This window comes from Anser cygnoides, chromosome 30 (genome assembly GCF_040182565.1).
Source record: "Anser cygnoides isolate HZ-2024a breed goose chromosome 30, Taihu_goose_T2T_genome, whole genome shotgun sequence".
Lineage (NCBI taxonomy): Eukaryota > Metazoa > Chordata > Aves > Anseriformes > Anatidae > Anser > Anser cygnoides.
Window position 1 is genome coordinate 3,253,747 of NC_089902.1, and position 13,414 is coordinate 3,267,160.

Here is a 13,414-nt window from a genome sequence, read left to right on the forward strand (position 1 = left end):
CAGGTCCTACTTCACAAATCTAAACTCCTTCTATGACAAAGTGATGTACTTAGTGGATGACAGAAAGGCCGTGGATGTGGTTTATCTAGACCTCAGTAAGGATTCTGAAACTGTTTCCTACAGCGTTCTCCCAGAGAAACTGGCTGCTCGAGGCTTGGACGGGTATCTGCTTCCTTGGATTAAAAAGTGTCTGGGTGGCTGGGCCCAAGGAGTTGTGGGACATGGAGCTAAATGGAGTTGGCGGCCGTTCTCTAGTGGTGACCCCCAGGGCTCAGTTCTGGGGCCAGTTCCCTTGAATATTTTCATCAATGATCTGGACAAGGGGATTAAGTGCACCCTCAGTAAGTTTGCAGACAACACCGAGTTAGAAGCGAGTGTTGGTCTGCTCGACGGTAGGTGGGCTCTGCAGAGGGTCCTAGATAGGCTGGACTCATGGGCCAAGGCCAAACAAGGCCAAGTGCTGGGTCCTGCACTTGGGGCACGACAACCCTACGCAATGCTGGGGAATGGCGCATGGAATGCTGCCCATCGGAAAGGGACTTGGGGGTATTGGTGGACAGTCGGCTGAATAGGAGCCAGAAGGGTGCTCAGGTGGCCAAGCAGGCCAACAGCATCCGGGCTTGTACCAGGAATGCTGTGGTCAGCAGGAGCAGGGAAGTGATTGTGCCTCTCTACTCAGCCCTGGTGAGGCCACACGTCAGGTATTGTGTTTAGCTGTGGGTCCCCCAGCATAAGAAGGACCCGGATCTATTTGAATGAATCCAGAGGAGGGCCACGAGGATGATCAAGGGGCTGGAGCACCTCTCCTCTGAAGACAGGCTGTGGGATTTGGTGTTGTTCAGCCTAGAGAAAAGAAGGCTCTGGTGAGACCTTATGGCGACCTTCTAATACCTAAAGGGGGCTGTAGGAAAGCTGGGGAGGGACTCTTCATCAACTAGCGTAGTGATAGGACTAGGGGAAATGGTTTTCAATTGAAAGAGGGTAGGTTTAGATTAGATATTCGAAAGAAGTTCTTTACTCAGAAGGTGGTGAGGCACTGGAACAGGCTGCCCAGAGATGTTGTGGATCCCCCCTCACTGGAAGTTTTGAAGGCCAGGTTGGATGGGGCTTTCAGCAACCTGGTCTAGTGGAAGGTGTCTCTGCCCACAGCAGAGGGGTTGGAATTTTAGGATTTAAGGCCCTTTCCTACCCAAACTACTCTGTGATTCACTGATTCTGTAAATCCAAAACACAGCACCACACCAGCTCCTTGGAAGAAAAATTAAGTCTATCCCAGCTAAAACTTGGACTATATCCACCCCTTACTCCATACCATTGTTCCTATGTCCTACTCAGGTCTGACACTTTCTAAATAACTATCACCACTTTTCCTCTCTTTTGATATACGCACAGAGATATCATGCCCTTAGTCTATTTGTGTCCTGGTTTTGGTTAGGATTCAGTTAATTTTCATCCTAGTGTCATAGAATCGTAGAATGGTTTGTGTTGGAAGGGACCTTAAAGATCATCTAACTGAACTCCCCCCAGATTCCACCCACTAGATCAGGTTGGACAAGGCCTCATCCAGCCTGGCCTTGAACACCTCCAGGGATGGGGCATCCACAACTTCTCTGGGCAACCTGTTCCAGTACCTCACTACCCTTACAGCGAAGATTTTCCTCCTAATGTCTAGTCTAAATCTCCCCTCTTTTAGTTTAAGACCATTTCCACATCCTCCTGTCATTATCTACCCCAGTAAAGAGTCCTTCTCCATTTTTTTTAGAAGACCCCTTTAAGGACTGAAAAGCTGCAAGGAGGTCTCCCTGGAGCCTTCTCTTCTCCAGGCTGAACAAACCTAACTCCTTCAGCCTGTCTTCACAGGCGAGGTGCTCCAGCCCTCTGATCATCTTTGGAGCCCTCCTCTAGATTTGCTGTAGGAGGTCCACATCCTTCTTGTGCTGGAGGCCCCAAACCTGGACACAGTACTCCAGGTGAAGCCTCACAAGGGCAGAGCAGAGGGGGACAATCACCTGCCTCCACCTGCTGCCCACTCCTCTCCTGATGCAGCCCAGGATGCAATTGGCCTCCTGGGCTAGAAGCGCTCCCTGCTGGCTCATGTTGAGCATTTCATCCAGCAGAACCCCCAAGTCCTTCTCTGCAGGGCTGCTCTCAATGAGTTCTTCTCCCAGCCTATCCCCATGTTTGGGATTTCCCCGGCCCACGTGCAGCACCTTGCTCTTGGACTTGTTGAACCTCCTTAGGTTCACATGGGCCCAAATTTCAAGCTTGTCCAGGACCCTTTGGATGGCATCCCTTCCTCTGTTGCATCCACTACACCTCTCAGCTTGGTGTCATCTGCACACTTGCTGAGGGTGCACTCTACCCCACTGTCCCTGTCATTGACAATGATATTAAACAGTACCGGTCTCAGGATAAACCCCTGATGGACACCACTCATCACCAGCCTCCACTTGGACGTAGAGCCGTTGACCATCGCTCCTGGGTGTGACCTTCAAGCCCACTCCTTATCCACTCAATGGTCCACCCATCAAAGGTGTATCTCTCTAATTTGGAGACCAGGATGTCATGTGAGACCATGTCAAAGGTCTTACAGAAGTCCAAGTAGACGACATCGGTCGGTCTTCCCTTGTCGTCTGATGTGGTCACTCCATTGTAGAAAGCCACCAGACTGGTCCGGCACAACCTACCCTTTGGTGAAGCCATGCTGGCTGTCTTGGATCACCTCTTTGTCTTCCATGTGCCTTAACTTTGATTCCAGGAGGATCTTTTCCATGATCTTGCCAGGCACTGAGGTGAGGCTCACCATTCTGTAGTTCCCTGGGTCCTCCTTTCTACCCTTAATCAAAAGGGGAGTGATGTTTCCCTTTTTCCAGTCACCAGGGACTTTACCCGACTGCCAGGACTCTTCAAATATGATGGAGCGAGGCTTGGCAACTACATCAGCCAGTTCCCTCAGGACCCTGGGATGCAAGTCATCATGCCCCATAGACTTGTACTTGTTTAGTTTCATCAGGTGGTCTCGAACCTGCTCTTCACTTCCAGCGGGTGGAATTTTGACCCCCAGCCTCCATCTCTGGGTTCAGGGAAATGAAAGACTTGGGAAGCCTGACTGGCAGGGAAGACTGAGGAGAAGACGTTGCTGAGTCCCTCAGCCTTCTCCATGTCTGTCATTACCAGTTCACCCTTCTCATCCATCAGAAGGGGAACACTCTCCTTGCCCTTTCTTTTCTGAGCAGTGTATCTGCAGAATCTCTTCCTGTTATTCCGTTCATCCCATGACAAGCACAGTTCCATCTGCGCCTTGGCTTTCATTATTCCATCTATGCACATCCAAAACTGAAGCATGCATGAGGGCCTGGGAAAAGGAACCCTGGATCCACAGAAGCCATTTGGGAAACAAAAGTTTTAGGTCGGAAGTGTGATTCTGTGGAGGTGCAGAGCTGATGGGCCCATTGTTCAGGATGATCCTAAAGACCTTTGTGTCTTTTTTGCTCCTGGCAACAACACCACTCCTTCTTAGGAATAAAGTAGACAAAAGAGGTGAGACCAGGAATGTCATCAGAAAGCTGATCCCAGTAAGATATGGGGAGGTCAGGAGCAGCCTGGACAAGAGAGATGTGAGATTTTGGAGTGGGAAGAAGAGCTTGGCCAGCAGAAATTAATGATTTCATAGAGGTATGAGGGTTCATGTAGTGTTGATGCTGCGGTAACACTGACTTAAAACAGTCATGTAAGCCCCTTACCTTACTTGAAACAGGAATTTTAATCCCTAAACATAAATGCTACTACAACACTCTGAAAGGAATCCACTTTCTCTCTTGCAAACACTAATGTCTTCCCTTAACACTAACATTAAAATGCTCTATTTAACCCTAGACATCTTGGCAGACCGAAAACACCCCTAAACCACAGAGCTTGTCCATACCTTAACCACAGACCTGACACCAGAAGCAGAACACCAAACACACCCACTAAAACTTTGCTTAATCTCTAACCCAGAAAGTGAAAAACACGTACCGAGGGGGCTCTACGTCAGCTGCATCTCCCCTAGGTCAGCTCTGCCTCAGGATCTCCTGCCCCAGCAGGAGGAATGGGACTGGGGCAGTGACTGGGAGGTCACTTCTGTCTCTGCAGCTGATAGGGCAGCAGCAGGAACGTGTCACGCAAAGGGACTGTGAGGTGCCTTGTGTCTGGAGGTGGCAGGTCACCCTTGACTTCTCCCTGGGTTGTGCACTTTGGGGCTGCCATCTGCCAGTGGCCCTGCTAGGCCAGCAGAAGGCCCCTGCTTGGCATGCTGCCTGTGGGATCCCCTGCCTTTCCCCATTTCTTCACTCTCCTTTTCTCTTTCACCTCCCCCTTCTCCTACAGGCTAATTACAATAGCTCTCCAAAGCTTTGAATATCCTTGGGATGGTCAAACCAGCATGTTCCTATTGTTACATTTCCTGCATGTGTTCAGTCTTTTGTTTATGTTTAAGCAACTACTTAATGCATGCCATCCAGAGATCTGTCCAGAGGCAGTAGAGTGAGGAGTGGCAGGGAGTGTGGGAGGATCTGGGCAGGCACCTAGAGAAGGGGGCACCTCCAAAACTTTGGAACTTCATCCCTGAGCAAGTGTAGAGTCCTAAAAAACTGTGAAATGCTTGAAAAAGTGGTGTTATCACCCTGGCATTTCCAAAGAGACACATACCACTTCAGTGTGTTGGCTCTCGGCCTATGCTTACAGAGCCACAATCAATGCCACTCCAACCTCTGTGACAAGCCCTGCAGCCACTCCAACCCCTCTGACAGACCCTGCAGCCACTACAGCATCTGCAGAATGCCCTGCAGCAACTCCAGCTCCTTTCATGGGCCCTGTGTCTGGGCCAGAAAACCAATCTTTGCCTGTATCAGCTGCTCCTATATGCAAGAAAAAAGGATGTGAAAGTCAGGTTTTTTTTTTTTTTTTTTTTTTTTTTTTAAGAAAGGAAAGAAACTCCTACCCAGACAAGAAAGGAGGAGAAAGAAGATGAGGCAGGCTTCAGAAAAGCTGGGCCATCATGTGAGTAGGAGGATGAAGAGGAAGAGGTCCTAAGAGCATCAGTATTCACGCGATCCCTATCCCTGTGCTGCTCTGGTGCTGGGAGAAATGGGGCCCCTCTCTGAAGTCAGAGGGCACGAAAGGAGAGATGGTGGGTACACACGATGTGTCACCCTGTGATTGAGAAAGTGGGATGGAAAATCTGCCTCAACCCTAGAGGCACGGGTATTTGAGTGGCAAGGAAAAACAGTCACAAAAAGGGGTTCTTAGAGAACTGCTGCTCCACTTTCCAGCGGGCAGTCCTGCAGACACAGTAAGGAATACTATGGGCAGGACTAGAGGGGCCCTGCCTCCAGCCAGGAGGAAGAAGGGGACCATCGGCTGTATTGGACTGTGAGGATTCGATGGCCTTGCACATCAGGCCCCCAGAAGTCTCAGGCTCCAGTGGACACCACTGCACAGCGTACCCTCGTGCCATCAGGCTGTGGAGGGGTGAACCCATTTGTATGTCTGGAGTGACAGGGGGATGCCAACACTGACCTGTACTGGAGGCTGAAGTGAGTCTAAGTGGGAAGGAGTGGCAAAAGCACCCCACTGGGACTGGCCCCGGACTCTGTGCATCATTGGAAGAGACTGCTTCAGGAGAGGAGAGATATTTCAAGGACCCAAAAGGGTATAGGTGGGCTTTTGGCACAGCTGCCTTGGAGACGGAGGACATGATGCTGTTGTCTGCCTTGCCTTGGTCTCTCACAGGACCCTTCTGTTGTGGGGTTGATGAGGGCTGAAGGACAGCTGGTGCCAATCACTGCCACAGCCGTGCACCTCAGTCAGTAGAGCACCAACCGAGTCCGCTGACAGAGGATTGTCGTGGCCTGAAGGAAGTCATGCAGTGCTGAGTGCTGCCATGCCGGACACGGTAGAGCTTCCATGCAAACTGGGATCAAAGGCACCCAAGCGTTTTGCCACAACTGATATCGCTAATGCATTTTTCTCCATGCGTTTGCCAGCAGTGTGAAGGCCACAGCTTGCTTTCAACCTGGAATCGACTGCCCCAGGGCAGGAAACTCAGCCCTACCATTTGCCATGGACTGGTCCAGAGTGCCCTGGAAGAGGAGGAAGCTCCTGAACACCTGCAGTACATCGATGGCATCGTTGTGTGGGGTGACAGAGCAGAGGAAGTGTTTGAGAAAGGGAAGAAAATACTCCAAATTCCTCTGAAAGCTGATTTTGCAGTAAAAGAAATGAAGGTGAAGGGACGTGCACAAGAGATCCTGCTGCAGGCTGGCCAGGGTCAGGGGGACCAATGCTCAGGGACAGGTTGAGCATCGGTGAGGGGCTTCTCAGTGATTGCATGGTGCATCACTTGCTCTGTACATATTATTGTTATTCTTGTTATTGTTATTATTGTTATTCTTACTGTTTTAACTCCTTTTTCTGTCTTTTCAAATTTTCAATCATTCATTATTGTTTGGGCCCTTGTGCTTAGTGAAACACATCCAGTTTTCCTACACATCAGTGTCACCTTCACACTGCCTTTGTCTCCTTGTCCTCACTGCCTCCAATGCTCTGCTCTAACGAGCTCCAAGGGAGGCTGTGTCAGGGCTGGCCCTCAGGGGGACACTGCAGGAAACTTGCCTCTGACTTGGACTTCTGGAGAGATGTCTTCAATTGTCTCTCAGTGCCTGAGGTTCGTGGGCTCCTCAGCAGAGCCCCCCGAGGGGGGATTCCAATGCCTTGGGCTGGGCGTCTGGTGCTGAGCTGGGCCGGGCTCGTGGGACAGAGAGAGCTCGTGGCAAGAGGGCCCTGGTGCAGAGAGACAGCTGTGCCCAGGAGCAGCTCCTGTGCACAGCGCAGCAGGGCTGGGGGCTCTGACCGCAGGTGGCAAGGGGACAGGAGAGAAGGAGAGAGGGCTTGGAGGCAGTGAGGAGCGCAGCAACAGAGGGCAGCGTGTGGCAGGACAGATCTGCAGGCTCTTGGCACTGTGAGTCTCTGGCAGCAGGGCCATGCAGGTGGGGTTGCCAGAGGGGTCTTCTACAGCTGGCACATCCGATGCCTGATAGCAGCTGTCAGGATGGGTGTCTCTGTTTCTCCAGAAGTGAGTAGAAAATGCTTTAGAGAATGGCATGTATGACTGGACTTTTAAGGAGGAAGGCTAACACAGGAGTTACATTAAGGGTACTGTTTTTTCTGTAGTCTGTGCTTTCAGGTTACTGCAGTGGACGGAAGGCAGGTTTCGTGGTAGTTTGTTGTAAGGATTGTACAGGAGACTGAAACTCCTAGAGCATTGCACTGAGATTTCAGTATGGAAGCGATGAACTTCATAAAGTCCCTTCAGTCACCTCACCTTAAAGACTGCACCAACATCAGGTTTGTGCTCCTTTCAGGATTTAACTGATCTGACACTGATCTGGCTCCAGGCAGGGACATGGGCAGGCGGCAAGAGGGAGCTGCTGCCAGAAATGCTGTGCGAGGGAGGGCTCAGGCACCTCCCTGCCAGCCCCTGCAGGGCGGGCGCCTTCCCTGGGACACCCCCTGCTCTCCTCTGCCACCAGCACAGCCTCTGCCCTCAAGCCCCCGCTGTCCCCAGCAGGAGCTGCCTCCTCTGCAGGCAGAGCTGCAGCACAGGAGGGTGTGCTGAGTGTCCGTCTGTCCCTCCCTGGCCTTGCCTCCCCTGGCAGCAGCACGCTGCCATTCCTCCTGGCTTCTCCACCTGGCCGTGCTGCTGCTGCTCTTGTTCCCAGGCTGCCTGGGGATGGGGGTTTCACCTGCCCATGGAGTGAGCCCTCGGGGTGCTTGGGGGAAGGGGAGTACGGGGACAGGGTGAGGGGTCTGGAGATGGGCACTTGGAGCCTGGCTTCTTCTGCACTCAGCAGTACCCAGGTTCTTCTCAGGACAACCACTGACGGTAATTATCCTGCAACTCAAAGAGATGCCAGCGCAGCTGAGACCAGCACTGATGGACAGATTGGCTGTCGTCTCTGTGGGACGCTCTGCACTAAAGGGACAGTTTCTTTGCCTCTGAGGATCCACAAGGTTTTACTTGGAGTGCAGCAGAACGCCCAGGATTTATGCCTTAGAATCACTCCTCAGTGATTTTGAAACACATCAAGGCATCAGTTTCCACAAGACATCCTTGAGCTCCTGGTTCCTCATGCTGTAGATGAGGGGGTTCACTGCTGGAGGCACCACTGAGTACAGAAATGACACCACCAGGTCCAGGGATGAGGAAGAGATGGAGGAGGGCTTCAGGTAGGCAAACATGGCAGTGCTGACAAACAGGGAGACCACGGCCAGGTGAGGGAGGCATGTGGAAAAGGCTTTGTGCCGGCCCTGCTCAGAGGGGATCCTCAGCACAGCCCTGAAGATCAGCACATAGGACACCACAATGAAAATGAAACAACCAAAAAATAAAGAAACACTACACACAAGTGCCCCAACTTCCCTGAGGTAGGCATCTGAGCAGGAGAGCTTGAGGATCTGGGGGACTTCACAGAAGAACTGGTCCACAGCATTGCCTTGGCAGAGGGGCAGGGAAAATGTAGTGGCCGTGTGCAGGACAGCATTGAGAAAGCCACTGCCCCAGGCAGCTGCTGCCATCTGGGCACAAGCTCTGCTGCCCACGAGGCTCCCGTAGTGCAGGGGCTTGCAGATGGCAACGTAGCGGTCGTAGGCCATGACCGTGAGAACATAAAATTCTGCTCCAACCAAGAAGACAAACAGCAAGACCTGTGCAGCACACCCTTGATAGGAGATGGCCCTGGTGTCCCAGAGGGCATTGGCCATGGCTTTGGGCAGAGTGGTGGAGATGGAGCCCAGGTCGAGGAGGGCGAGGTTGAGGAGGAAGAAGTACATGGTGTGGAGGTGGTGGTCGCAGGCTACGGCGGTGAGGATGAGGCCGTTGCCCAGGAGGGCAGCCAGGTAGATGCCCAGGAAGAGCCCGAAGTGCAGGAGCTGCAGCTCCCGCGTGTCGGCGAATGCCAGCAGGAGGAACTCGCTCACAGAGCTGCTGTTGGGCATTTTCTGACATTAGGCACAGTTGTCTGTTGAAAAGGAGAAGGCAGAAAAATGTTGGAACAGACTTATCTCAGGAAAACCTGTTGCAACTCTTTGAGCACTCTCATCCCAAGCCTCTCTCTTTGCAGGAGAACCTTTCTGCAGCTCTCCTGCTTGAGCTGCGGCTGGTGCTGGCTGAGAGTGGCACTGGGAGCAGGGGCTGCTGTGGGCTCCAGAGGAGTCCTTCCTGCTGTGCAGCAGAAGGGAGGCAGGAACATGGGGGAAACTCAAGCTTGGTCCGTTTATCAGGTCAATGAAATTTGCAGTGCTGTTGCAAAGAACTCAAGCAACCAGTGTACAGCAAGGCAAATATTCCTATGCTTAGGACAACAATCACACTCTTGTGTTTCCCAATAAGTGGAGACTGCTTAAAACAGAGAAGCCCCAGTCCCAGTGCCTCTGGACAGAATTCTCACCTTGTTTCCAGGTGTCTCAGCAGGATCTCAGCTCATCCTACCTAACCACGGGTACAGCAACCTCACTCCAGCTGCCCACAGACAGCCATCCAGCAGCACGGACATGGCCTTAGCACTGAGGTGTCTCTTCCTTGGGGCACGTGGATAACACAAGGATGGCACAAGAGAGCTACATCCTGCTGGAGAGCAGCCTGCAGACAAGGAGGATGCCCCACAGAGAGAGCAGCATATTCACAAACTGGGGTGTCCCAATATTATTCTGCATCCCCTGCAGTGTCTGCAGGAGGCTCGGCCACCCAGATCTTGGCTGACGAGGGGCAGCTGGGTTCTGACACTCCAAGGGGCTTCTGCCAGACTTCCTCACCTCGCAGTGCCATCCAGCAGGACTCCCAAAGCTTACTGCACTGCCCACTGCCCTCCCAGGAACAAGACCCAGCAGGAGACCCTTCCAGGACGTGCAGCTGCATGGCCCTGCAGCCAGAGACGTACCTTGTCAAGGGCTGTGCAGATTTCTCCTGCAGGCAGCTCTCAGCATCCTCCCACTGCCAACTGCCTCCAAGCCCTCTCTCCTTCTCTCCTGTCCCCGTGCCAGCTGCGGTCAGAGCCCCCAGCCCTGCTGCGCTGTGCACAGGAGCTGCTCCTGGGCACAGCTGTCTCTGCACCAGGGCCCTCTTGCCACGAGCTCTCTCTGTCCCAGGAGCCCGGCCCAGCTCAGCACCAGACGCCCAGCCCAAGGCATTGGAATCCTCCCTCGGGGGGCTCTGCTGAGGAGCCCACGAACCTCAGGCACTGAGAGACAATTGAAGACATCTCTCAACAAGTCCAAGTCAGAGGCAAGTTTCCTGCAGTGTCCCCCTGAGGGCCAGCACTGACACAGCCTCCCTTGGAGCTCGTTAGAGCAGAGCATTGGAGGCAGTGAGGACAAGGAGACAAAGGCAATGTGAAGGTGGCACTGATATGTAGAAAAGCTGGATGTGTGTCACCAAGCACAAGGGCCAGGCCTTGACCGCCAGTCCCTGGGAAGGGAGATCCTTTCCCTTCACACCTTGCTCAGGGCTCTTCGTGGGGCAGGAGGAGATGGGGATGTGCATGGGCAAGTGCAGGAGAATGGTACGAGCCCTGCCTGGTTCATGGGTGGGGGCGAGGAGGCAATGAGGCCCTGGTGCTTTACCGATAAGCTGTCTCCTCCTAGGCCTCAGGGGCAGAGAAAACAGCCAGAGCCATGGACACAAAGCCCTGGGTCCTGTTGGGACTCTCAGCTTTGCTACAGCCATTGCTCCTCTCTACACCAGGCTGTCCTAGGGACTCCCAGACCTGTAGCTCTTTTCCTGCTGGCTCTAGAACCTTATCCATATGGTATCTCACAGGATCTGATAACTCAGATCTTCTTGGTGGGCATGGTCCTCATGAGGCAGCTCTGTAGGAAGCTCGCCTGGTTCCTGGGGAGCAGGCACAACTACTCATATGGCATCCCTCATGGGGGATGTTCACGAGTCTATGGAGCTAGATGGGATCCCCCTCTTGGTACTGAGGGAACTGGCAGAAGTGCTCACCAAGCCGCTTTCCATCATTTATCAGCAGTCCTGGCTATCAGGGGTGTTCCCAGTCAACTGGTGACATGGAAATATGATGCCCACCTACAAAATGACTGGAAGGAGGATGTGGGGAACTACAGGCCTGTCAGTCTGACCAGTGACGGGGAAGTTCACGGAGCACATTATCTTGAGTACCATCATGCAACTCTTAGAAGACAACCAGGTGATCAGGGGCAGTCAGGAGGGCTTTATCAAAGTCAGGTCCTACTTCACAAATCTAAACTCCTTCTATGACAAAGTGATGTACTTAGTGGATGACAGAAAGGCCGTGGATGTGGTTTATCTAGACCTCAGTAAGGATTCTGAAACTGTTTCCTACAGCGTTCTCCCAGAGAAACTGGCTGCTCGAGGCTTGGACGGGTATCTGCTTCCTTGGATTAAAAAGTGTCTGGGTGGCTGGGCCCAAGGAGTTGTGGGACATGGAGCTAAATGGAGTTGGCGGCCGTTCTCTAGTGGTGACCCCCAGGGCTCAGTTCTGGGGCCAGTTCCCTTGAATATTTTCATCAATGATCTGGACAAGGGGATTAAGTGCACCCTCAGTAAGTTTGCAGACAACACCGAGTTAGAAGCGAGTGTTGGTCTGCTCGACGGTAGGTGGGCTCTGCAGAGGGTCCTAGATAGGCTGGACTCATGGGCCAAGGCCAAACAAGGCCAAGTGCTGGGTCCTGCACTTGGGGCACGACAACCCTACGCAATGCTGGGGAATGGCGCATGGAATGCTGCCCATCGGAAAGGGACTTGGGGGTATTGGTGGACAGTCGGCTGAATAGGAGCCAGAAGGGTGCTCAGGTGGCCAAGCAGGCCAACAGCATCCGGGCTTGTACCAGGAATGCTGTGGTCAGCAGGAGCAGGGAAGTGATTGTGCCTCTCTACTCAGCCCTGGTGAGGCCACACGTCAGGTATTGTGTTTAGCTGTGGGTCCCCCAGCATAAGAAGGACCCGGATCTATTTGAATGAATCCAGAGGAGGGCCACGAGGATGATCAAGGGGCTGGAGCACCTCTCCTCTGAAGACAGGCTGTGGGATTTGGTGTTGTTCAGCCTAGAGAAAAGAAGGCTCTGGTGAGACCTTATGGCGACCTTCTAATACCTAAAGGGGGCTGTAGGAAAGCTGGGGAGGGACTCTTCATCAACTAGCGTAGTGATAGGACTAGGGGAAATGGTTTTCAATTGAAAGAGGGTAGGTTTAGATTAGATATTCGAAAGAAGTTCTTTACTCAGAAGGTGGTGAGGCACTGGAACAGGCTGCCCAGAGATGTTGTGGATCCCCCCTCACTGGAAGTTTTGAAGGCCAGGTTGGATGGGGCTTTCAGCAACCTGGTCTAGTGGAAGGTGTCTCTGCCCACAGCAGAGGGGTTGGAATTTTAGGATTTAAGGCCCTTTCCTACCCAAACTACTCTGTGATTCACTGATTCTGTAAATCCAAAACACAGCACCACACCAGCTCCTTGGAAGAAAAATTAAGTCTATCCCAGCTAAAACTTGGACTATATCCACCCCTTACTCCATACCATTGTTCCTATGTCCTACTCAGGTCTGACACTTTCTAAATAACTATCACCACTTTTCCTCTCTTTTGATATACGCACAGAGATATCATGCCCTTAGTCTATTTGTGTCCTGGTTTTGGTTAGGATTCAGTTAATTTTCATCCTAGTGTCATAGAATCGTAGAATGGTTTGTGTTGGAAGGGACCTTAAAGATCATCTAACTGAACTCCCCCCAGATTCCACCCACTAGATCAGGTTGGACAAGGCCTCATCCAGCCTGGCCTTGAACACCTCCAGGGATGGGGCATCCACAACTTCTCTGGGCAACCTGTTCCAGTACCTCACTACCCTTACAGCGAAGATTTTCCTCCTAATGTCTAGTCTAAATCTCCCCTCTTTTAGTTTAAGACCATTTCCACATCCTCCTGTCATTATCTACCCCAGTAAAGAGTCCTTCTCCATTTTTTTTAGAAGACCCCTTTAAGGACTGAAAAGCTGCAAGGAGGTCTCCCTGGAGCCTTCTCTTCTCCAGGCTGAACAAACCTAACTCCTTCAGCCTGTCTTCACAGGCGAGGTGCTCCAGCCCTCTGATCATCTTTGGAGCCCTCCTCTAGATTTGCTGTAGGAGGTCCACATCCTTCTTGTGCTGGAGGCCCCAAACCTGGACACAGTACTCCAGGTGAAGCCTCACAAGGGCAGAGCAGAGGGGGATAATCACCTGCCTCCACCTACTGCCCACTCCTCTCTTGATGCAGCCCAGGATGCACTTAGCCTTCTGGCCTGCATGTGCTCCCTGCTGGCTCATGTTGAGCATTTCATGCAGCAGAACCCCCAAGTCCTTC

General features: G+C 52.4%; 1 protein-coding gene across 1 annotated transcript; it reads right to left on the reverse strand.

Moving 5' to 3' along the window:
- Positions 1-8,124: 8,124 nt before the first annotated feature.
- Positions 8,125-8,696, reverse strand: LOC136787714 (olfactory receptor 14C36-like). Its single transcript, XM_066985028.1, has one exon. It carries the CDS (start codon positions 8,692-8,694, stop codon positions 8,125-8,127), a length of 570 nt encoding a protein of 189 aa, XP_066841129.1. The 5' UTR covers positions 8,695-8,696.
- Positions 8,697-13,414: the final 4,718 nt, after the last annotated feature.